Raw genomic sequence first — 26,881 nt, forward strand, 5'->3', positions numbered from 1 at the left:
AACTATAATTCTCACAGCTCTGCTGAGAGAAATTACCTCCCTCAAAATAAGTTTTGAAGACCCCTGAGCTCTGTAGAGATGAACCGGATCATGCAGGAAATACAATGAGCTGCTGACTGAAATATTTGATGCGTAGCAAAAGCGCCAAAAAACGGCCCCTCCCCCTCACACACAGCAGTGAGAGAGAACAGAAACTGTCAGAAAAAAGATTAAGCAACTGCCAAGTGGAAAAATAGTGCCCAAACATTTATTCACTCAGTACCTCAGCAAATGAAAACGATTTTACATTCCAGCAAAAACGTTAAACATAATTTCTAGTTATTAAACAGCTTTATGTAATTCTTACAGTGTAATTCTAGTGAAGTACCATTCCCCAGAATACTGAAGTGTAAAGTATACATACATGACATTATATCGGTATGGCAGGATTTTCTCATCAATTCCATTGTCAGAAAATAAGAGCTGCTACATACCTCTATGCAGATTCATCTGCCCGCTGTCCCCTGATCTGAAGTTTACCTCTCCTCAGATGGCCGAGAAACAGCAATATGATCTTAACTACTCCGGCTAAAATCATAGCAAAAACTCTGGTAGATTCTTCTTCAAACTCTGCCAGAGAGGTAATAACACACTCCGGTGCTATTTTAAAATAACAAACTTTTGATTGAAGATATAAAACTAAGTATAATCACCATAGTCCTCTCACACATCCTATCTAGTCGTTGGGTGCAAGAGAATGACTGGGAGTGACGTAGAGGGGAGGAGCTATATGCAGCTCTGCTGGGTGAATCCTCTTGCACTTCCTGTTGGGGAGGAGTAATATCCCAGAAGTAATGATGACCCGTGGACTGATCACACTTAACAGAAGAAATGGCACACAGCGGGGTCAATATTTGATAAAAAACGCCCAGAGAAGCAGGTTAATATACTCTAACTTGTACATAAGACTGTATTAGGCCCTTGGAGCCTGCTCTCACACAAGATAATAGCTCAGCTAGCAGAGCGTAACGCACTACGCAGTTACAAATACTTTTACTCATCACAAAGAATAAATCATAAGGCTGCACTACCGATATCTTTGTACCATAACCTACAAACAACTAAAAGACAGAGTGTGGACCCCTACATATATCTGGATTTTTTGGTTATGTGCAATATTTATTGTCAGGGACTGTGTTGCTAAAATACACCAGACCAGTTTTTTTTTTTTGAGACACCAAATGGCTTCAAAAAGAAACGCCAGAACAGAAAGACCGTCTAAGCCCTCAATAAGTAAAATCTCTTCTGTGGCATCTTATTTTAATCCCTCTGAGGGCTCTGGCAGTGTGAACATTTCTTCCTCCCCACCAGCAATGACCACTCCACAATCACAACATACTGATCCTCAACCACCTGAGGTACATATTCCTTCAAGCATACTATCCACTCTCCCATCCAAGCAAGATATGGCGGACATTGTCCGTGCATGTGTCAGAGAAGAATTGGCAGACCTAAAGCAAGACATCAACGCAATTAGGTTTAGAGTGGAGGCCTTAGAGGATAGCAATGATACTATTAGAGAAGATGTGGAAAGTCTACAATCTCAAGTGGATACATTTACTTCTAATATAGGAGGCCCTACACTCTAAAATCGAAGATTTAGAGAATAGAAGCAGAAGGAAGAATCTTAGGATAAGAGGGGTACCCGAGTCTGTTTTACCCAAAGATCTACCCACGTTTTTACCTGCTCTGTTTCAACACCTTAAGAGTGATTCATCTAAAGAAGAGATCCCATGGGACAGAGCGCATAGAGCTTTGAGAGCTAGGCCTCCTGATTCTGCTCCTCCCAGGGACATTATCATAAAGTTTAAAAATTACAGAGATAAAGAGGAACTCCTCAACCTTTCAAGGAGAAACCAAACGATTAGATTTAGAGGCACAGTGTTACAATTTTATGCAGACCTTTCACAAAGGACATTGCAAAAGCGTAAAGAATTTTCACCGTTGACACAACTTTTACGCAATAAACGGATCCCATACAGATGGGGGTTTCCTACACATTTGCTGGTTATTCATGAAGACAGGAGAGTAATCTGTGATGATATATCTGAGGCCTCAAAATTCTGTGAAATCCTTCACCTGGATCCTCCAGATTTGAATGTTCCCTCCTCCTCAGCACCCCCAAACAACATACAAGAGAAGTCCCGAAACAACTGGTCCCTTACTCCAGCCAAGCCCCAGAAGCGCCCCTCTGCAGCACGAACTCTAGAAATCGGCAAATGATATATCCTTGGAACTAATCTTCTGATTGCTACTAGACCTTTCTGCCCTACGGCCTATGTTCTTGTCGTTTGCAGTTTACAAGCCTTCTATAACAGCAAGATGTTGTTCACATGATCTCAAGAAACATATCTTTTTATGGACATAGGATTTGTGAGTATGATCATAGTTAATGCAAGTTATCTTATTGCTCATTATTCCCTAAACAGACATTACTTAATTCACATAAATAGATTTTTCCTGGACACTGGGACATGGAACTTATCTTATAAATGGTAATTCACAACAGCACTGTTGCTGCCCCGTAATTCCTCAAAGAGCTAATGTATGTTACATATCTTTTCAGCATAGCCAACAAGCCAGATTGAATAGGCTTACTTTTACTTTTTCCCCCTTATTTTCAATTCTTATTGTTACATTGGTGTAAAGGTTTATATTTATGCCTGCACTAATGGTTTGTACATTGTATTCTATGCTGGTTTTTAAACTGCGTAAGTTGAGAAATGTACATTCTTATTTTCTTTTCTACAGTTATACTTGTTATGTTATTGTTTACAGGTTACTAATGTTATTGTGTGGAACAATATGGTACTATCACTTGAGATATGCATGCTCTATTTTAATAAGACTTGCGAACACAATTATTAACAATGTTCTCTAAACAGACAATATTTCCTCTTTCTATAGTAACCCAAAATGTGAAAGGTTTTCTCTCTCCATGTAAAAGATCAAAAGCATTATCAGACCTATACAAGAGAAAAGCTGACATATTATTTTTGCAGGAAACGCACTTTAAAAATTCGCAGATCCCTAAATATTTTGGTAAACACTACACACAGCACTTCCATAACACAGCGTCAACAAAACACTGTGGGGTGAGCATTCTACTGCGCAAACATATTCCATTTACTGTTCTACAAATAGCTAAAGATACCGAGGGCAGATTTTTAGGTATCGCTGGTCTAATGTATGGAAGACCTATTACATTAATGTTTATGCCCCTAATATACAACACATGCCATTCTTTAAAACCATGTTTCGGAAATTACTAGATATCTCTAAAGGCCCAATTTTTCTTGGAGGAAATTTTAATTTCCCATTTAATCCTTCTGTGGATACCTCCAATCCCCAACCGAGAACTCCGAAACGCACATTAGCGTACCTATGGAAATCCCTGAGAGATTACAATCTGTATGACATATGGAGATTCGTACACCCGATCACAAAGGATTATACCTTTTACCCCATTCGTCGCAATCTTATAGTAGAATAGATTATTTGTTAACAAATCAAGAGGGTCTTTCACTGATAACTAATTTTACAATTGCCCCTACGTCTTGGTCCGATCACTCGGCCGTTATAGTGCAAATTAAATGGCCTAATACTCCCACTAATCCTTTCCAGTGGAGACTAGACGACACATTATTAACCCACCAACCCTTTACAGAACATATCACCAAAGTATTAGAAGAATACTTTCAAATTAATACCAACTCTGTAAAGGACCCATTTGTGGTATGGGAGGGTCATAAATGCACCCTTCGGGGAGAATTTATCAAGTATAAAGCTCATATCCAAAAAACCTCCAGGCAGAACTATTCCACACTTACAGTTAAACTGGCACAACTAGGATTTCTCACATAAAAAAGACCCTAAAAATACTATCATTTTACAGGAAATACAGAATACCAGGGAACAACTGGATACATTTCTAGCTCTTGAACACCAGAAAATAACTGTAAAATTAAAACAAAAATTCTATCATGAAAGTAATAAAGCAGGGAAAATGCTGGCCAGAACCCCAAGACGAACAAGACTAAAATCATTTATTCACGAGCTTAAAACATCACCAAACACTCAAGTTTGCACTACCCCAGATATATTGGACCAGTTTTTTCAATACTATTCCTCCCTATATAACCTGCCAGACAATCTTCCCGAATCCGAAATATCCTCAAAAGACTTAATTAAAAAATATTTGGACACATGTAACCTCCCCTCACTGTCCTCTGAACAAAAGGAATCACTAGAATCCCCAATATCTGCGAATGAACCTTTATCAGCCATTAAAGATCTAGCACCAGGTAAAAGCCCGGGCCCAGACGGCTTCACAGCCAAATACTATAAGACCTTTGCCCCAATTCTACTTAATCTCTACAATAATGTAACATTTACCAATCACTTCCCACCCACTATGTTAATGGCGCATATTATAGTTCTCCCAAAACCAGGGAAAACTCCAGATACCCCACCCAATTTTCGTCCTATATCACTGTTAAACACGGACGTGAAACTTTATGCAAAAATTATGGCAGGTCGCCTGAACAAACTACTCCCACAACTGATACATCGCAACCAGGTAGGCTTTACACCCTACAGAGAAGCCAGGGACAATACTATTAAAATACAAACTCTAATAGACCATTCGGTAAAAGCCAAAGTCCCAACAATCTTCGCGTCCTTGGACGCGGAGAAAGCTTTTGATCGGTTAAATTGGAATTTTCTTGAATTAATTTTAATCAAATTTGGTTTCCCAGATAACTTTATTTCAAAGATAATGTCCCTCTACACGGTCCCTAACGCAAAAATTAGCCTAAACAATTCGCTATCACCAGCCTTTGCCATATGCAATGGCACACGGCAGGGATGCCCCTTATCCCCGTTGCTATTCGCCTTGGCCATGGAAGCCTTGGCAGCTAGGGTTAGAGACAACTCAAAAATCACAGGCATAACAATACAAGAAAAGGCCTATACAGTATCCATGTACGCAGACGATGTCTTTTTGACCATTACTAACCCTTCCACCTCTCTGCCTGAATTACACTCGGAATTTCAAATCTATGGTAGGCTTTCTAATTTTTAAGATCAATGCCGCTAAATCTGAATTTATGGGGGTAAATGTTACGGATCTTGAGATTGAATATGTAAAATCCACTTATCACTTTAAGTATCAGAAAAGCTCACTGAAATATCTGGGTATCCAAATTACAAATAATCCGCAACTGTTGTACACAGCGAATTATATCCCTCTATTAAATAATATACAACAAGAGCTACAATCCTGGCGACACAAAACCTTGTTGGCTTCCTCGCTAAGATTCAAAACGTATTGAATGCCTTTTTATGGCAACATAAACGCCCTAGAATAGCTAAAACGATAATATACCGTTCTAGATTAAAGGGAGGATTGGGCATGCCAAATCTTCACTATTACTATATAGCAAGTACACTAACCAGAATCATTGACTGGTGTAAACATGGCACACATAAAGAGTGGGTAACACTAGAGCACGACCTAGCACAAAACTCGCAACTGGGAGCCAGCTGCTGGATTCCGCACATTCATAGGGTCCTGCACCACTCCACACTGACTAAACACACGTTTAAAATATGGGATAAATGTATAAACAATACCCCAGGGATTTCTGGAATCCCGTCACCATTGACTCCTCTGAAATACAACCCAGAGGTGTTAATGTCATTCCCTACTCTATATGAAAGGGGCTTATCCTTACGCGATGTCATACCATGTAGCCTGGCCATGGAAAACAAAGCCCTTAAACCAAAAGCTGAACTACAAGCAACGTTAGGTAATTACTTTACACCTTGGTTTAGATACTTTCAACTATCACATTATCTCACTACACATACCAAACGTACCCAGTTTTACAGATCCTTATCCCCTTTTGAATCTATATGTAAAGCTGATACGTATACAAAAGGCTCCCTTTCACGGATATATAAACTATTACTTGACTACCATTCTAGAGACCTACCGACATATACTAGTAAGTGGGCAGAAGAACTACAAACGCCTATATCCCATGAACAATGGAACAGGATATTTAGTAATATGAGCACACATACGTCATCTATAGCACAACTAGAGTCGAATCTAAAACTAATGCTTAGATGGTACTATACCCCAGTAAGATTAGCTGCTATACACAAATTAGGAAATAATAAATGCTGGAGAAAGTGTGGGGACATAGGAGATTATCAACACATATGGTGGACTTGCCCCAATATCAACCAATACTGGAGGGAGATACAGCTGGTAATTAAACAAGTAATTAATATTGACCTCCCCCTAGAACCTACCATATTTTTATTTAATAACTTACCCAAAATTAAATGTAAACTCAGACAAAGGCTACTGATTATTTTACTAAATTGTGCTAGGCGACTCATCCCAAGGAAGTGGAAGTCAGTGGAAGTCCCCTCGGTTAGAGAATGGCGGACTCTAGTCACTAATACATTAGCAATGGAAAAATACCAATACACTAACACAAAGAGATTGGACGATTTCCTTGGGATCAATTTTATTTGGGAAGAATATTGTAATCTGATACGGCAGAGCGGACACATTAGCTCATAGGCTGTGAGATACTCAGAATGTATACTTTTATGCAAATTTTTACTTAAACCGTGTTCAGAAGGAGTAAATGATGTTTAGTTAAGACCTGCATACTATTAAGCAATATGTTGAATAGGAAAAATTTTGTTCCTCTCCTTTCCTTTTTATTCAATAAATATAGATGATAACTGTAGGGATCATTACTGACACAATTTTGTCCATCTCAATGTTAACTATTCCCTTACTGTGAGACAATAGTATTATTGTAACCTGTTTTGTTTGATTCTTTAATTTTGTATGCAATTTACTTTCAATAAAAGAAAATTTTGGAAAAAAAAAAAAAAAAAAAAAAATTGCAAATTAGCTGCAGATAAAAAAAAAATTGTAAAAAGTCTCTTGAATAAATTTGTTTCCTTTTCTCTTGGTCTAACATAGAAATGTAATAATAAAAAAAAGGTGCATTGCTCATAAGAATGGCTTATATTAAGAAAAAACAGCTGAGTGGGAAAGGCTAGGGGCTGGGATTGAAAACAATCTGAGAGCCAGTCAACAATCAATGGGCTGCTTTGCAGCTCTACTGCATATTTGACTGTTCACTTTAAACAGCACTTTGCTGTGGATGCGCTTTTTTAAGGAAAACTTACACAGTGCAGCCAGAGCACAGCGCTGTTTCAAGAGATCAGCTTGATGTGAAGCAGTGCTGCAAAGTTAAAGCACTAACAGTTCCTGCATGTGTCCTGTTCTTTCTGCAGACATGTTGCATTTTCTGCGATGACATCTCAGATCACTATGTTCTGCCTTGGGGCACACACATACACAATATTTACAGCTGTTCTAATTAACCTTTTAAAGCCGTTATGCCGTTCTATTCCGTCATAATTACACTGGGCTTTAAAACCGTTATGACGGAATAGAACATCATAGCTAACGGCTGTCCTGAAGCCTTCTGTGCTTTCAGGATTTGATTGCGGTCTGGAGGGCGTTCCTATGGTTGTAGGGACGCCCCCAGACGCGATCCAATAATTGAAATCTTGCGATCGTGTGGTTTCAATTTGTCTACATCGGAACAGTTGTTCCGATGTAGGCACTTTAGCCCTGACACGAAAGGGCTAATGGGAGCAGATTTGTAGGGCAGTAAAGGAACAGTTATATCACAGAATACATGATATTGTATCTTAAAAAAAATAAAATAATAATTGTTAAACAGCGTTTAACTATGTTGAAACAAAGTAGATGTGCCTGTTTGTGCACACATTACTTGAGTATCAGTTTCTCACTGGCTGATGAAGGCAACTTCTACAGTTCTATTGGTGGAAAGGACTGGTTTCTAAAAGTATATCCCCCCTCCCAGCACAATAGCACATTATCTTTGTAAAAAAAAAAAAAAAAAAATGGCCTAAAAAGACTCCTTAGTGTAATAGAGTTCTGTCTAGAGTGTCTAACGGTAGTATATAACAGATCATATGTATGTTCTACATTTTTATAAATTACAGGCTATATTGCAAAAGGTCCAAGTATAAAGTAAGTATTTAAAAGCATAAACTTTCAAACTTTTAAAAGGGATACAAAGGTCAACAATGAAATGTGCCTAGGTGCATTTGAATTTAAAATAGAGGCATTTTTGCTATATACTTCCATTAGCAAAAATGCCTCTAGTAAAAGCTATTACTGTTTCCCTAGAGCAGAGCTTTCCAAACTTTTCATGTTGGTGACACACTTTGTAGACTTACATCATTTCGCAACACAGTAATTCAGTTGTACTAGCAAAAAGGAGGTTAAGCTAAGTTGTTTTAAGAGATATGGACACTTACATAAATTATATAATAACAAAATGTATTTACAAGTAACAGTATGTATGTGCAAGAATTAAAAAAAAAAAGTTTAATAACACCAATAGCTACTTACTATTTTAATGGGATTTATGAGGTTGATGGGATGAACACAGTTTCAGAATATTTGGTGTACTATTAGATAAAGACACTTGCATTTCATCATCAAGCATTTTTAAGCTTCCACTTCCTATCCATATATCAAGAGCAGGAGCAGCAATGCACTACTAGCTGCAAAAAAATCCCACTGACTTCTGACTTCAGCTCAGCGTTTAAGCTGCCCACACTGCAAACACACTGCTGTCCCACTCACTGGCTACACTTCCAGTCACAAGCCAATTAAGGAGACTACACGTGCAGTCAGGAGCCAATGTGCCGCCAAATCCGCCAATGGTAATAGTTTCAGTTCTCACTGAGCTGTGCCAATTGGTTAAGATGATCTGTGACCCACTAGGTATCAATCACGTGTTAACCATGTGATATGCGTAGCAGGCAGGTGGAAAGTCAGAAACCAAAAAACAATTAAAAAAAAAAATTATTTAATTTAAAAAAATTTGTGCTGAAGCAGGGACACACTTACACACTGCTGCCGACACACTAGTGTGTCCCGACACACAGTTTGGAAAGCACTGCCCTAGAGCATATGCATATATCCTGTGAAGGCCCATGCACCTGTAATCAAACACCAGACCTTCTCAGAGGGTCAGCAGTAGATTGTAGACACAAATGACATCTTCAGAAGCAATACACCAATGTCAGCTCTCTGAGCAAGCATGGGTTTAAATACTGATACACGGCCCTCACAGGATATGTGCGTATGCCACAGAAAAACAATAACTTTTACTAAAAGCATTTTTGCTAATGGAAGAATATTGCAAAAATGCTTCTATTTCAATTTGAAATGCACTTTTAATTTTGACCTTTCTACCCTTTTATTTTTTTTTTATCCAGGGGCATGCCCTCTTAATTCATACGCAGAGGCCAATTAAGGACATATATTCATGAGGGTATGCACAGATCGAACAATTACAGAAAATAATTAAAAATAAATAAATCCAAAATGTTCAGAATTACAGGAAAGAAGTAAAATAAAATAATGGAATTTCTTTAAAAAATATTTTAAAACAAGAGACATTTTATGTGGAATTCAGAGGGTATCCTCTTTTTATTTATTTTTTACCATTTTTAACCACACAAGCTCGTACAGTTTTAAACTGAGTAATGTTGTGCAACTAAGTGGGTATCAAACAGGAACTGTTCATGCTTACACATGATCTCAATCAAATGATCACCATACAATGAGTACCAGTTACATACACAAAACTAAATATGAGTTTAAGAACGGCTATAATAATATATAGCCCTTTAACAAAAAAATAATCCGGTTTCCAACATCCGAACAGTTACTTACCATAACTACACTATAATATAAACACAGCTACTTACCGCCATCTTCCCGCGCCTCTGTGCCTAGTGCCTACCTCAAAGACTCTTCCACTTTAACCCGTCGGTGGGGGTGTGTCATTTACACTACTTTACCATTTACAACAGATATAGCGATAATTTCAGTTTTGTCACTATTCACCTTCATTTTGACAACATTTTAATAAGAACCTAATGCGGAATAAAAAACAAACATATGGATGTCTATGCTAAGTTTCACCCCTCCTATTTTAATGGTTGAGTCCAAATCGTCAAATTCATCCCTCTCCGTCCCTAGGACTAAGGGGATTTAGGGATTAGTCACACATCAGACATGCACCGATTATATTGACACAGCACGTGCGCTACATTAAATCACTTGTTAATATTACAGATTCAGGGTCTTGACATCATTTTTATTGGAAAAAGTATTTTCATTACATTAAAATGATTTGCCAGTAGATAATATGGCACATACACTCTTCACACCTTTCTTTGTACGAAAAATAAACCAGTTTAGTACCGTGAGTGTAAAATATAATGCAACAACCCCTTGTTAAATTATAGTTAACTACAAATAATTATTAACATTGCTGGCATCTGCCACAAGTATTTCTGGCACTGTGGTCCAATGTTACCCAACCCAATGAAAGAGGCTCATGTAATTTCTAAGATATTTCTGCAGTATCTGCCACAGTATGGTACAAATATAATTTATTTTGTTCTAACGTACTTATTTTCAATACGCCTTTAAAAATCTTGTGTTAATTAAAATGACATGCCCTCTGCCAAAACAACAGATTCAGTGTGTGGGTGTGGTCTCTACTCATGTCAGACCCGCCTCCTGTTTTGTATTAGTCTAGTACTTAGGAGGTTTGGCCATGGTGTATTGTAGTTATGACGTGAGGGGCAGAATTTGGGTGGTTTTGCTTAGTGCGCATGCGCAGATCATGGCGCTGGCTGGTAGATGACTGTTTGTGTGCTCGGTTCTGGCTGTGTGAGATTTCCCAGCCGGTAAGATGAGGCCTCTACGCCTCCTGCTGTCCTGGGGTCTCTTGGTGACTGAGGTGAGTGGCTGCCTCCTTTTATAACTGCTGCACTCGCTTTGCTTGTCTGCGTTCTTATTCAGCATTCCTTGCATAATAAAAATACTGTACATGGACACAAACATCCAACAGTACCTGGTGAGATAGCAGCATCCGTACAGGAAAGCTATAATGAAGTACATTGTTTAGGAGGCTTTGCTAGCCCTGCTTCAAGAGTTACTAAACCCAATTCATTTTCTTTAATAATTCAGATAGAACATGCAATTATAAGCAACTTTCTAATTTACTCCTATTATAATTATTTCTTTGTTCTTTTGCTATCTTTATTTAAAAATCTGGAATGTAAAAGCTTAGGAGCCGACTCATTTTAGGTTCAGCACACTGGATAGTGCTTGCTTATTGGTGACTACATTCAGCCACCAATAAGCAAGTGTAACACAGGTTCTCAACCAAAAATGGGCCGGCTTCTAAGCCTCATTTTGCTTCTTTTTAAATAATGATAGCAAGAGAATGAAGAAAAAATGTTGCGTAAATTAGAAAGTTGCTTAAAATTGTATGTTCTACCTGAATCATTGAAGAAAAATATTGGATTTAGTATCCTTTTAACAAGTGAGTCATTATAATGTATCTGGCAAGGTGGTTAGCATCACTAGGGAAATCTCGATCCAGTGCTTCCTAAGCATCCATAAAGTCGATCTATCTTTTTGAAACATCTCTATCAGAAAATATTGTTCTAATTAAAGTATCTTGTAGTCAGTTTTTTATATTTCCAGTGATCAGAAATCTCAACACAAAGTGATTTTTAATATTCTAATATTATAGTTAATGCAGCAGCATGTTAAAATAATTGACCTGTATATATATCCATGTGAAATTGGTTGCTTACACTGGATGTTGTTTTCCAAAACAAAATAAAGATCTGCTATTTAAAGGGATATGAAATCTTTTTTCCCCCCTCATAATTCAGATAGAGCATGCAATTTTCTAACTTACTCCTATTATCAATTTTCCTTCATTCTCTTGGTATCTTTATTTGAAAAGATACACTGGGTAGCACTTGTTGAGTGGTGGCTACATTTATCCACCAATCAGCAAGCACTGCCCAGGTGCTGAACTTAAAATTGACCAGCTCCTAAGCTTACATTCCTGCTTTTCAAACAAAGATACCAAGAGAATGAGGGTTTCATGTCCCTTTAAAGTTACATGCTGTAATGAATTAGAGCATGTCATTTTCGACTATGACCCTTTAAAATGCCTTTTTTTAGCAGACCCAAGCATTTTTAGAAAATAATTTAGTTAGCAGAGTTATCATAATAAGAGAAAATTACACCATAGGAAATGCAAACCTCGCCCCCCACCAAAAAACAAAAAAAAAATGATAAAAAAAAATGTTTGTGTCATTTTCTAAGGTGTACATAGTAAAAAGCTGCACAGGAGTAAATAATGCCTAAATATTTCAAACACATTTTATTAGCTCACATTTAGCATCTATTTATCTTCCTAAAACAGCAAAATGTATAATTTTAATTTTATATTTATATTGTTAAATTAAATACAACAATTAAAAACCCGAAAGAGAACATTTATTATTTTTGTCACTGTGACGACCAGGGTTAAAGGTACATGAAACACAAATTTTTTCTTTAATGATTCAGACAAAACATACAATTTTTAACAACTTTCCAATTTACTTCTATTATCTAATTTGTTTTATTCTCTTGGTATCATTTGTTAAAGGAGCAGCAATGCACTACTGGTTTCTAACTGAACACATGGGTGAGCCAATGACTATATATATATATATATATATATATATATATATATATATATATATATATATATATATATATATATATTCTTTGCCGCTTCTGAGCTTGGCTAGATAAACTTTTCAGCAAAGTATAACGAGAAGAAAGCAAATTAAATAATATAAGTAAATTGGAAAGTTGTTTAAAATTATATTCTCTATCTAAATCATGAAATTACATTTTTGTGTTTCATGTCCCTTTTAAGCAACCCTGCACCAGTCACTTGTTTGGCACAGAAAGGGTTAACAAATCTGTCACAATCTAGCCACTCTAGGCAAGCCTGTGACTTGCCTCAGTGGGTGCAAGGGTTAACAACACTCTCTCTAGTCTGTCCTAGACTTAGATAAAATGCCCAAACTCCCCTTTAATGCCACCCACACTAAACTATCTCTAAGCTGCCACCACTTAAGATTTATTATATGGGAAATCTTAAAGGGACACTGAACCCAATTTTTTTCTTTTGTGATTCATATAGAGCAAGCATCTTTCTAATTTACTCCTATTATCAATTTTTCTTCGTTCTCTTGCTTTCTTTATTTGAAAAAGAAGACATCTAAGCTAAGGAGCCAGCCAATTTGTGGTTCAGAACCATGGACAGCACCTGTTTATTGGTGCTGTCCAATCAGCAAGGACAACCCAGGTTGTTCACCAAAAATGGGCCGGTATCTAAACTTAAATTCTTGCTTTTCAAATATAGATACCAAGAGAATAAAGAAAATTTGAAATTAGAAAGGTGCTTAAAATTGCATGCTCTATCTGAATCATGAAAGAAAACAATTTGGGTACAGTGTCCCTTTAAGGAAACCCAGATTTACAAATTAAATCCCAGAATACAATTTAGCAAAAATAATCTAAAAACAGTCTAATCACTACCAGTCTCTTTCAGTAATGTGGCTCAAATATTAGACAAAGGCAAAAGCTTAATAAAGGAATGATTTATTAAGAAAAAAAATTATGCACAGTGTATTATTAATAAAAAGATGTTAACAAATAGAATTATGCACAAATCGTTTTAAAAATAAAAAGGAGAAATAACAGACCTAAACTTTCTTAGCTTATATGTCTGTGTCAGGGGAAATTGGCAAGAAAAGATGGTTACTCATGCTGTAACAGCCTCCCATGTAGAAAGAACAACTTGTATTGTTAGACACATTTTATACCTGTTTCTCTGATATCAAATTGCTTGACCCAACTTTCTTACAGAGGGGCCAGAAATATCCACTCCCCTCTTTTTTTATGACGTGTCATAAAGTTCAGAGTCTTTGGCTGAAATTATATAACCTCTTATAACTTCTGATATGTATATCTATTTCATATACACAGATAAGCAATCCCTAAGTGATGTTGTGAGAAGTATTTTGATACCAAACAGTACACCATATATTTTGCATTCTTTATGTTTGAGGCATTATAACATATAAACGTATATTTATTTGCAAGGCTGGTTGTCCTGTCAATGACCTCAGGCTAATTCCTGCATGGAGGCACTGTGTTCCATCATTCTCTGTGCTGAAAGGTTGGGGCAATAACTGACCAATTAGACTATATAAAGTTCTCTCTTGCGGATCTTACAAACTATTTATGAGGCTCTGGCTTATCTAAGGGAAAACACAGCTACAAATTTCTTCGGAAAAACAAATGTTTTCGGCACACAAGCTAAAAAAAATAACCCATTAGTACCGGTATTTAAATCATGAGGTATTCATGACGGTCACTATCATTTTGCAATTTATTCAGAAATTAGTAGCAGTAAATATTTAACTATACAAATATTACATACATTTAAAATTACTTATAATTCTGACTTCCCAGAGGGGTGGCTTAACCTATTTTGGCAATATATGCATGTAACTATCCATGTCCAAACTCACTCAACATAGCAAAAAATATTTAAAAAAAAAAAAAAGTTATACCAAAAGTCATCCTATATAGAATTTCACAAAATATCACCATCTTTATGTTCTTCCAGTTCTCATCTTTATTTTAATTCTTACATTTTGTATTAGTTCCAACATCTATCTATGAGCCCCGACATTAATAGCACACCAACATGAGGCTAGCAGTTACTGTCTTACTATGGCAATCCATTCATAGCTATAAGGAATGAAACCCTTTATTTAAATAGTGACACCCCACTCTTTCAAATGCAGGGTCTTATGATGTATTATTATGTCAAGGGGGTAATAAAGGCCTATAAAAAAAGCCCCCAAAATAGAACCAAATGTGAGAGGTATGTCATTATTATAACCATCAGTTAGTAATGAGCGGAGACAACACAACTCATTTGAAAGAGCAGGATTGCAGATTTCAAATAAGTGGTCTCAAGTTTATTTATGAATTGTGGGGGATACCCCACCTCTCTGACACAGTGGTTAGCTAGTAACCACCCGGACATGTGACCCTTCCTTTGAAAAAGTGGCCTCACCTCTTTCATAAGAAGGGTCACTTGCCCCATCGTAGTGCATATTTCTTTGTGTGCAAAGGGTCCCATGTATAGCCCAGAGGTCTGTAAAAGGCAACAGGTATACAGGTGATTGCTATTTCTTGGCAATCACTTGCTATTTGAATAGGCATGAGATCACTCATTTTGATTATGGGTAATCCCCTCTTTCATGTGAGGGGTATTGTTTACTTGTATTGTATGATGTCTTTAGGGAATAGGGGCACCTTTTGAGGTCACTGCCTTCATACATTAAAATACATTAGGTCAGGAGTATGAGACCACTCTGGGAAAAATGGTGTTTTCCTCTTTGTGTTTTATGAAGGGGCTCTAAAAGTGCCCCCTCTTTAAACACAGCATGGGTGTATACTTGGGGCAGTCAACTGAAGATTAGAGTGGGGTGTGACCTCTCTTTTGAAAGACAGAATTCCCTTTTTTATATCCCCTCCCCCACCACTAGGAATCACTTTATTTTATAGTGGGGCAGGTGGTGATCAGTTGCAAGAGGTTTATAAAATTCCCCCTACAATGAACCCGCTAGCTAATAAACTTCAAAAGCGCAGTATCACAAATAAATTATAAATGCAATATGCATATGCTAAAATTTGATCAAGACAATTTTAATTAATAAAAAAATTGAAACATACATAAAAAACATGCAAAGCTTTGAGTAAATAAAACAGAAAATGAATAAAAATAGATGGTTAATAACATAGAAATAACATTTCATGAAGAACGCTTGATAAAAGATACACATACATAAAATGTCTCTTAATAGAGCCAAGTACTCTAACGTGTCCTCAAAATTAAAGTTCAGGAATAAATGCTTCCAGAGCTGGTGATGTCTAGAGGCAAAAAGAGACAGGAAAGGTCTCGTTACAGGCGGTAAAACAGAATACACTGGATATTTTAATTTTCGCTCCTGTAGATTTCCAAATATCCACAAGTGATAGTGGTGCTCCTTACGGATAAAGTACAGAGGACCAAGCTCAATCATTGGTCCCGTGTACTTTGTCCTTAAAGGGCCACTGTAAGTAAATATTTTCTAGGCCAGTTACTAACTAACTACTCCAAATACACTTTTTATCAATAGCATTTCATTAACATATCTCTACCGTATATCAGAAATCTTGTCTGCAAATTTGTTTTCCAAACCCACTCCGTGGGTATCCTTTGCTCTGTACCAATCCGTTTACAATACCTAGGTTTCAAAATGGCGCTTTAAACACAAAGTTATTGGTTTAAGTATTTTGAACATGCAGTGCTGAAAATAGTGGGCAGGATAACGTGACATCATCGGCGAATAAAAGATATAACTTTTAGAACGTTATGAAACTTTGTTTTGGAGAAAATATAGGTCAGTAGGTTTTAATTAATGTTTATTAACTTTAATATGTTAGTTGTTTAGCTTAAAAATTATAACAGAAAGTAATCCTTTAAGGAGCACCTGTAGGAGCATGTGTAGGAAGGGGAGCGGTAACAGTCTGTGTTAAAGTTGCGAGCAATGCTATATGCAACACGCCAAACAGCCGAAATGTACAGGAGCGAAAACTAAGATATCCGATGTAAGTATCTAATTACACCATTTTGTCAACTGTTTTACCGCCTGTAACGAGACCTTCCCTGTCTCTTTTTGCCTCTAGGCATCACCAGCTCTGGAAGCGTTTATCCCTGAACTTTAATTTTGCGGACTCGTTATAGAGTACTTGGCTCTATTAAGAGACATTTTATGTATCTCTTATCAAGCAATCTTCATGAAATGATATTTCTATGTTATTAACCATCTATTTTATTATTTTCTGTTTTATTTACTCAAAGCTATGAATGTTTTGTATGTATGTTTCGATTTTTTTTTATTAATTAAAATTGTCTTGATAAAATTTTAGCATATGCATATTGCATTTATAATTTATTTGTGATACATACTGTGATTTTGTAATGTTTTAAAGGGATACTGGCTAGCAGGTTCATGGTAGGGGGAATTTTATAAACCTATTTGTGTACCAGTGCTTCCTTTTCGTTGTTAAAATAGGTGATCAGTTGCATCCTTGGGGGCAAGTCACCCCTTATTTGAAATAGATGTATGCCACTCTAGCCCAAATAGAGGGGATGGATAGGGGGCTCTTTTAGAGCCCCCATTCCCCCTCAGGTTAAACTGCATTTTTAATGCAGCCACAGGTTATCGCCATTTTTTAGGGCGATCAAAAGATAGGATTTTGCATTGTTAGGATGATAGTTTCAAAATGTGAGCAAAATGCAAGGAGTACTTTGTCACAAAACATTCAGTTCTCATTCCATATAAAAAACATTGCAGCAAGCTTGAAGATACCATGTTGTAATGTAGCCACTTTAACCATTTCTTCTAAATGCAGATGGATACAGATGTTATAACTGTTGGGGTTTTGTCCAGTTATTACACACATTGTCTTAAATGATTGCATTTTCCTTCGGTTTAAGCCTATTCGGGAAATGGAAAGGGTGTATGTCAGTGAAGCATATTAATAGAATGCAGGAATTATAAATAGGAATTGATTTTTCCATTTACAACTTGCTTTAAAGTAAGCCATTTCTCTCAATAATTGTGCTTCTGAATGTGTCCTCGGCTTGTGACATACTAAAAGAATGACAGAATGGAATGCCCATACGGTTTATTGGGACCAGAAATGAAACGTGGCATGGAGACTAAACTTTAAGACACATCACACACAAGTATTTGGCACAGGTGCTCCCCAAGTACAGGAACAGGCTCTAAGAGTGAGATTTAGTGGGATCATAACTGTGTTCCATGGAATGACAAAGTTGAATGCCTATAGGAACATTAAATGTGGCACGGAGACAAAATTTTGAGAGATATTAGATATTTGACACATACCATCCCCAAGTACAGTACCAGATTGTAAAATAAAGATTAAATAAGATTGAAGGGTTTTTTTTTGTATGCCATAGGTGTTTGGCACAGTTGCTCCCCAAGTTCAGTAATATGTTCTAATAGTGATATTAAGGTGGATTAGAGCTGTGTTCTATGGAATTACAAGGGTGAATGGCAGAATCGAATGCCCATAGACTTTAATAGCAGGAAAAATTAAAAGTTCTAAGGCAGCAAATCTTTGAGATGTATCACAAACGTTCTCTGTAAAAAGTCTAACAGGTTACAAGAGTGATATTAAATGTGTTATAGCCATGTTTTGTGGATTGACAGAGAATGATAGAATGAACATAGGCTTTAATGGGAAGGGAAATTTAAAGTGACATAAAGACAAGCATAGCATAGATCAGGAGTTCTTAAAATGGGGTATACATATACCTGGCGGTATGAAAACCAAATGATGGGGTATGGGACTAGATCACTAAATAACTGTAATAAAACCTGAGGGGCCCACTGAGACAGCCTGATACATAGGGGCCACCTGAGGGACAGATTCTGATGCCTGATACAAAAGGGCCACTTGAGGACACAGTGTCAGTCTGATACATTATAGGGGCAACCCGAGGGCCCCGTTGTGAAAGCCTAATACAGAGGGTCCACTTTAAGGGTTTATTGTGAATGTGAAGCCAGGCCCCATCCCCTCAACATGTCCAGGAATTAGCAGGGTAAAAGGTGGCAACTCTACTTGTATCATGTTAGCAATGATGCAAATTGAATAATTACCAGATGAAGCAAGCAACTTAGGCTCTCGGAGCAAGTGCTGTGTTTTAAATACTGGTGCACAGATCATTTTTAAAAAGCTGTATCTCTTACAAGAAGCATTTTTGTTAATACCTGTATACTGCACAAATGCTTCTTTTCAAAACTGAAATGCACACGTATACATTCCAAATTTGGCTATAATTTCTCTTTAAGAGGGATTATAGTTGTTCTACGTAATGACACTGCACATTACAGTTTGAGATGCTCATAAAATGTAGCTGGATAAAAAAAAAGTGATTAAGCATAATCCTGAGAGATGTCACATAATCCTTGACACAGTTACTCCCCAAATACAGTGGCAGGTTTTAAGACTATGTTAAGATAGGTTTATAGCTGTACTGTATATATAGAGAATGAAATACCCATATAGTGTTATGGAAATGAACATATATATGAGGGTTTTGAAGACGGAGCCCTAAGACATGTTGCAATAATCATTGACACCGATTTTGAATAGTTACGTCAGGTTCTAATAGTGATATCAATGGGAATATAGATTTCTATGCTTTGGACAGTCCATAAAAAATAATGGGAGGGAAAAAAAAAAGGAATTTCCAGACAAAATAGCCACCTATATTATTAATTTTATTACAGATTTTATGTCACCAGGCAGTATTGTAATTTTATTTGTATTTTGTTTTAAATGAACATTTTATTTATATAGCACCACAACATTCTGTAGCGCTGGGTACAAATGACAAAGATTATGGTAAGTTTATAAATACATAACGGACTAAACAAAATAAGTACTGGAAGAGGAGGACTGTACCACCTGCACTATTGAGAAATAGCAAACTGTTGTGTAATACAGGGCTCAACAGATTTGTTCAAGATCTCGGAGCAAGCTCATAAAATAAGCAATCAGAATCTCTCTCTTCACTCTCTCCCCCCGCAATGCCCTTGTCTGAATATTACAGTTTCAGGACCAGCTGATATCTGTATCTGTTTCATATGCAAGCTGGAAGTCCTAACGCTTTAGAGCAGTAGGGGTGTGCACTGCAGTGTTTTAATGGTCTGTCCCTTGTGTTCTTTGTAATACTGCAGATATGTATTGCAGATGTCATTGCTGCTGGATTTCATGACAGTTCTACTTAACTGGGGAAAATATACAAAAAAATAACAAGAGTATTGCATTAAAGGGACATGAAACCCCAACATTTTCTTTCATGATTTAGGTAGAACATACAATTTTAAACAACTTTACAGTTTCTAACAACACATGGGTGAGCCAATGACAATCAGTGTATATATATATGCAGCCACCAATCAGAAACTAGAACCTAAGTTCTCTGCTGCTCCTCACCTTTTCTATATAATCCTTTCAGCAAAAGATAACAAGAGAAGGAAGCAAATTAAATAGTAGAAGTAAACTGGAAAGTTGTTTAAAACTGCATGTTCTTTCAAAATCACGAAAGAAGATTTGGGGGTTTCATGTCCCTTTAAGCAATTATACTATTTAGTGGACTAATTATATATTTAAAGGGATATGAAACCAAAAATGTTGCTTTCATAATTCAGATAGAACATACCATTTTAAACAACTTTCTGCCTTCTATTATTAAATGTGATTTGTTCTATTAGTATCCTTTGTTGAAGGAACATCAATTCACTACTGGCAGCTAGCTGGGCACATCATGAAAGCCAATGACAAAAGGTATATATGTGCAGCCATAAATTAGGAGCTAGCTCCCAGTAGTGTATTGCTGCTCCTATGACTACTTTGGTAACCCTTTTTGCATGGGCTAAACACAAATTATATGCAAGTAAATATTAAACGGTGTTCTCCACAGAAAATATTGAGTGCCGTATGACGAGCATGGCTATTGGATAAGAGGTGAAAACGTCACCTAATGGAAAAAAAATAGTTCTGTGGTGGGCAGCCGGAGTGGGTTATTGTAGTAGAACAATGAACAAAATAAAATTGTTATAGGGCATATTCCCTTCTAAATGATGAATTAAGCTGTATTTAATTTATTGGTTAGATTCAGGCTAGCATTACAAGAACGGTAACATTTACTATCAATTTAAGTCACACACACGCTCCTGAGCTCACCTCAAATTACTCTTTAACTAGAGAACTAAGCAAAATTTATAACATAAGTAAAATAGAAAGTTTTTTTTTTTTTTAAATGTCATGCTCTATCCAATCAATTTGTTTAATTGTTACCTTAAAGGGACACTGAACCCAATATTTTTCTTTTGTGATTCAGATAGAGCATGAATTTTTAAGCAACTTTCTAATTTACTCCTATTATCAAATTTTCTTTATTCTCTTGGTATCTTTATTTGAAATGCAATAATCTAAGTTTAGATGCCGGCCCATTTTTGGTGAACAACCTGGGTTGTCCTTGCTGATTGGTGGAAAAAATCCATCCACCAATCAAAAAGTGCTGTCCAGAGTTCTTAACCCAAAAAAGCTTAGATGGCTTTTATTTCAAATAAAGATAGCAAGAGAACGAAGAAAATTTGATAATAGGAGTAAATTAGAAAGTTGCCTAAAATTGCATGCTCTGTCTGAATCACAAAAGAAAAAAATTGGGTTCAGTGTCCCTTTTAAGCCAGAGCTATTATCTGACTGTAACTTCTTTATATTGATAAGACTGCAGCCCTGAATTGGTTTCACACAAATTTTAAAGGGACAGTAAAGTCAAAATTAAACTTTCATGATTCGGATAGAGCATGACATTTTAAACAAATTTCCAATTTACTTCTATTATCAAATTTTGCTTCTTTCTCTTGGTATCTTTTATTGAAGAGTAAAACTAAGTAGGCTCATAAGAGCTCAGGAGTGTGCACGTATCTTTAGTACTCTGACTGTAGTGTTTTGTAACATTATTTGTAGGTTTGTTAACCAATGTTGCAAAACTGTAGCCATAGAGTACTAAAGAGACATGCACACTCCTGAGCTGTTATGGTTCTAAGTTGGAAAGTTATTTAAAGGGACATTATACACTCATTTTTTCTTTGCATAAATGTTTTGTAGATAATCTATTTATATAGCCCATAAAGTTTTTTTTTTAAATTAATGTATAGTTTTGCTTATTTTTAAATAACATTGCTCTGATTTTCAGACTCCTAACCAAGCCCCAAAGTTTTATGTGAATACGCTCAGCTACCTACTCCAGCTTGCTCCTGTTTGTGTAAAGGGTCTTTTCATATGCAAAAGAAGGGGGAGGGGGGGGAGTGTCTTATTTGTCACTTGCAGTGGGCTTTCCAGCTACCTTTTCAACAGAGGTAAACTGACAGCTTCTAAGTAAGTTTTTAAACAGTTTTATACTGGATTTTTATATCAGTATCTGTGCATATTATTCTTTATAGTAGTGTCTATTACATGCAGTTATATGAAAATGAGTGTATACTGTCCCTTTAAAATTGCATGCTTTATCTGAACCATGAAAGATTAATTTTGACTTTACTAACTCTTTAAAGGTACAGTCTACACCACAAATTGTATTGTTTTACAAGATAGATCATCCCTTTATTACCAATTCCCTAGTTTTGCATAACTAACACGTTATATTAATACACTTTTTTTTTTACTTCTGTGATTACCTTGTATCTAAGCCTCTGCAATCTGCCTCCTTATTTCAGGTCTTTTGACAGACTTGCATTTTAGCCAATCAGTGCTGACTCCTAGGTAGGTTATCTATATGGCACACATGAACTAACACCATCTAGTGGTGAAAAACTGTCAAAATGCATTCAGATAAGAGGTGGCATTCACGGTCTAAGAAATTAGCATATTAACCTCCTAGGTTTAACTTTCAACTAAGAATACCAAGAGAACAAAGCAAAATTGGTGATTAAAAGTAAATTGGAAAGTTGTTTAAAATTACATGGCCTATCTGATTAATGAAAGTCTGTCCCTTTAAGCTTATTTCGGCTGAAGCCTATAAGTGATGGTTTTTCTTCAATAGTATATTATATAAATTGTTACATTTGGGACATTTTTGCTGTTCATTACTAATACTGTTTTACTGTCAAAGAAACAGTATCATCTCATCGTCACTACACTGATCATAGTGGACCTGTAGATACATAATAGTTTGCAATTCTCTTGTGATGTTAATAAACACGATCTCTGTTCTTTAGTTTCAAGCACAAGAGAACCTCCAGTCAGCAGAATGAAAACTGCAGGCACATGTAGAGCTCAGGTCAGTCATTGCTAGCACACAATGCAGTTCCCGATGGGAGCGAAGTCAATAAGTTTGCAAATCTTGCTTTAAATGGGAAGCCCATTTTAACATTTACTGGCCTCATGTTACGCCTGATATATTAAACCTACTGGCCTTGATAAATGTGATTTTATATTAAAGGGACAGTAAAGTTGAATTTTTTTTTTCTTCTCCAAAGCATTTTTTTAAAATTGGGAAATAAAAAAAAGAATATGGAATATGTTTTTTACACACCCTTCAATCATACCGGTATCTATTAAATTTTTGGGCTACATATTACATTATATGGAAATTTTTAATATACACACCCATAAGTTGAGGGTTTATTGATCTATTTTTAAGTATTGCTTTTTGATTTTATCTAAATCAATTTTTAACTATTATTAATTCATTTAATTTGTAGTATTCGGTCTGTTTTATTTATGTTTTTGATTATATGTTGATTAAATATAATTTTATCGATACTTATTTAGTCTTTGACCTCCTTAGACTGAGATTACACTCACATTGCCCAATGTACTTTTGAGTTTGTGGTACACACTGACAATTAAGACTCAGAGGTGAATAACCACATTTGTAACCTGGTGTATACCTAAGCCTTTGGTGCTCCTATATCCCATTTGCCTTGAATCTCTTGTAGGACCCAGTTAGGGGGTCTATTTATAGTGTAGCCGGTATACTAATCTAGGCGCTAGTCACTTATAACCAGGATAAACTCGTATATAGCTCCATTGTTCGGCTTGACCACATATCTGTTGTTGTTGCATAGTATTTCAATTGTTTTATCTCAGATTCAACTACAGCTTTGCATTTTGCATACATTTCTGGGATTGCAACTATTAGAAGTAATTGCGAGATGACAGTTGGTATCTCTTGTCGAGTGGGTGTCATTTTTTTAAAGCCTTCTTTACTAACCGTGTATGCAGGCACCATGTCTTTGCATATATAATATTCAATAGCGTTGGTTATTTCTCTATGCCTTTTTGAGGTCTTCTCAAATAGGGATGTGCTTGCAAATGCCTTTATGATTGATTGTTGCTGCTCAACTTTATCTTAACAGCGTTTTTGTGTTGTCTTTTCTCTGTCAGGGTTTTTTGCCACACATTATTCAAAGATTTCCTTATGCGGCTGTTTAAGGTGCTGGGACAGGTTTTTTGTGTTACTTTGTTTTGCTGCAACACTCATGCCACAAGTCTTGCAGATTACTTGGTTCTGTGTCACATCATCTTTTCTGAATCCAAAATATTCCCAAACAACTGTTGTTGAATTTTTCTTTGGCACCAAGTCGTTATCATCGTTATTGTTGGACACGGACAGCTCTTCAGAACTCATCTTGAATTTTATCTACCGCATACACTACTAGCTGGCACAAAAAATGAGATTTATACCACCGTCTACCGCACACACTTCCAGGATCAGTAGGGTGGCACAATGAGAGACAAGAGACCACAGGCTTGCACTTGAATAGAAAGACAACAATTGAATAGGCTTGATGATCCAGTTAGCTGTTAGCTTAGCTCTGATGATGCTAGTATAGCGTCTTCAAGTTGCAGAGATGACACAGCTGAAGCAGTCTTGAAAAAGCTTCCTAAAGATTTTCTAATAATTATTTTGGATCAAGAAGAATGATCTGTTTCTGCTGCAATTAAGATAAGAGACCACAGACTTGCACTTGAATGTAAAGAAGACAACAATGGGCTTGATGATTCAGTCACCTGGATTGAGAGATAAGAGACCACAGGCTTACACTTGAAATTAATTGAATATGAAGAAGACAACAATGGGCTTGCTCATCATCATGTTTATTTGAGACTGAGGCAACACTGGCTTTCACTGGAGGAGACTGACCTTGCAGTTGTAGAATATGCTGGCTCTGGATGACTTACCTTGCTGTTGTAGAAGGCACTGGCTTTGAATGACTGACCTTGCTGTTATAGAAGACACTGGCTGAATGGCTGGCCTTGCTGTTGTAAAAGACACAGGCTTGCAGTGCACTTGCAGGATGTCTTTGCTGTTATAGAAGACACAGGCTGCAGGATGTGGATGACCTTGATGTTGTAGAAGAAGAAACAGGCTGCAGGACGTGTGGATGACCTTGCCCTTGTAGAAGAAGAAACAGGCTGCAGGATGTGTGGATGACCTTACTGTTGTAGAAGAAGAATCAAGCTGCAGGATGTGTGGATGACCTTGCTGTTGTAGAAGAAGAAACAGGCTGCAGGATGTGTGGACGACCTTGCTGTTGTAGAAGAAGAAACAGGCTGCAGGATGTGTGGACGACCTTGCTGTTGTAGAAGAAGAAACAGGCTGCAGGATGTGTGGACGACCTTTCTGTTGTAGAAGAAGAAACAGGCTGCAGGATGTGTGGACGACCTTTCTGTTGTAGAAGAAGAAACAGGCTGCAGGATGTGTGGACGACCTTGCTGTTGTAGAAGAAGAAACAGGCTGTGTGGATGTGTGGATGACCTTGCTGTTGTAGAAGAAGAAACAGACTGTGTGGATGTGTGGATGACCTTGCTGTTGTAGAAGAAGAAACAGGCTGTGTGGATGACCTTGCTGTTGTAGAAGAAGAAACAGGCTGTGTGGATGTGTGGATGACCTTGCTGTTGTAGAAGAAGAAACAGGCTGTGTGGATGTGTGGATGACCTTGCTGTTGTAGAAGAAGAAACAGGCTGTGTGGATGACTTTGCTGTTGTAGAAGAAGAAACAGGCTGTGTGGATGACCTTGCTGTTGTAGAAGAAGAAACAGGCTTTGTGGATGACCTTGCTGTTGTAGAAGACGAAACAGGCTGTGTGGATGACCTTGCTGTTGTAGAAGAAGAAACAGGCTGTGTGGATGACCTTGCAGTTGTAGAAGAAGAAACAGGCTGTGTGGATGACCTTGCTGTTGTAGAAGAAGAAACAGGCTGTGTGGATGACCTTGCTGTTGTAGAAGAAGAAACAGGCTGTGTGGATGACCTTGCTGTTGTAGAAGAAGAAACAGGCTGTGTGGATGACCTTGCTGTTGTAGAAGAAGAAACAGGCTGTGTGGATGACCTTGCTGTTGTAGAAGAAGAAACAGGCTGTGTGGATGACCTTGCTGTTGTAGAAGAAGAAACAGGCTGTGTGGATGACCTTGCTGTTGTAGAAGAAGAAACAGGCTGTGTGGATGACCTTGCTGTTGTTGAAGAAGAAACAGGCTGTGTGGATGTGTTGATGAACTTGCTGTTGTAGAAGAAGAAAAAGGCTGCAGGATGTGTGGATGACCTTGCTGTTGTAGAAGAAGAAACAGGCTGTGTGGATGACCTTGCTGTTGTAGAAGAAGAAACAGGCTGTGTGGATGTGTGGGTTACACATCCTAACTCTCCTCTCTATCCCTCTTAGCTGTCCTGCTTATATATATCATCACCTGAAATATTTTATTGTGGGACAAGCTGACATCCTTGGGAAGAGTAAAATACTTAAAGGGACGTGAAACCCAAAAATGTTTCATGATTCAGATAAAGAATACTATTTTAAAGAACTTTCTAATTTATTTCTATTATTTAATTTGTTTCATTCTCTTGGTATTATTTGTTGAAGGAGCAGCAATGCACTACTAGTTTCTAACTGAACATATGGGTGAGCCACTGACAATCTGTGTATATACATGCAGCAACCAATCAGCAGCTAGAACCTAGGTGCTTTGCTGCTCCAGAGCTTACCTAGAAAAAAAACCTTTCAGCAAAAGATAACAAGAGAAGGAAGCAAATTAAATACTAGAAGTAAGTTGGAAAGTTGTTCAAAATTGTATTCTTTATCTGAATCACAAAATAAACATTTTGTGTTTCTTATCCTTTTAACTTGCATGTCTAATAACCTTGCCTCTTATTAGTTTATTG

General features: G+C 36.9%; 2 protein-coding genes across 4 annotated transcripts in view; one reads left to right on the top strand and one right to left on the bottom strand.

The window, feature by feature from the left end:
* Positions 1 to 9,993, bottom strand: part of LSM7 (LSM7 homolog, U6 small nuclear RNA and mRNA degradation associated) — a 28,749-nt gene extending 18,756 nt beyond the window's left edge. The window contains exon 1 of the mRNA XM_053703021.1: positions 9,892 to 9,993. Within this exon, the coding sequence (XP_053558996.1) occupies positions 9,892 to 9,897 (6 nt within the window). The 5' untranslated portion in view covers positions 9,898 to 9,993. The remainder of the gene's footprint in view (positions 1 to 9,891) is intronic.
* An 803-nt stretch (positions 9,994 to 10,796) lies between these two features.
* Positions 10,797 to 26,881, top strand: part of SPPL2B (signal peptide peptidase like 2B) — a 160,945-nt gene continuing 144,860 nt past the window's right edge. For all 3 annotated transcript variants that reach the window (XM_053703023.1, XM_053703024.1, XM_053703025.1), the window contains exon 1: positions 10,797 to 10,934. In XM_053703023.1, the coding sequence (XP_053558998.1) occupies positions 10,887 to 10,934 (48 nt within the window). In that variant the 5' untranslated portion in view covers positions 10,797 to 10,886. The remainder of the gene's footprint in view (positions 10,935 to 26,881) is intronic.

This window comes from Bombina bombina, chromosome 2 (assembly GCF_027579735.1).
Source record: "Bombina bombina isolate aBomBom1 chromosome 2, aBomBom1.pri, whole genome shotgun sequence".
Classification (NCBI taxonomy): domain Eukaryota; kingdom Metazoa; phylum Chordata; class Amphibia; order Anura; family Bombinatoridae; genus Bombina; species Bombina bombina.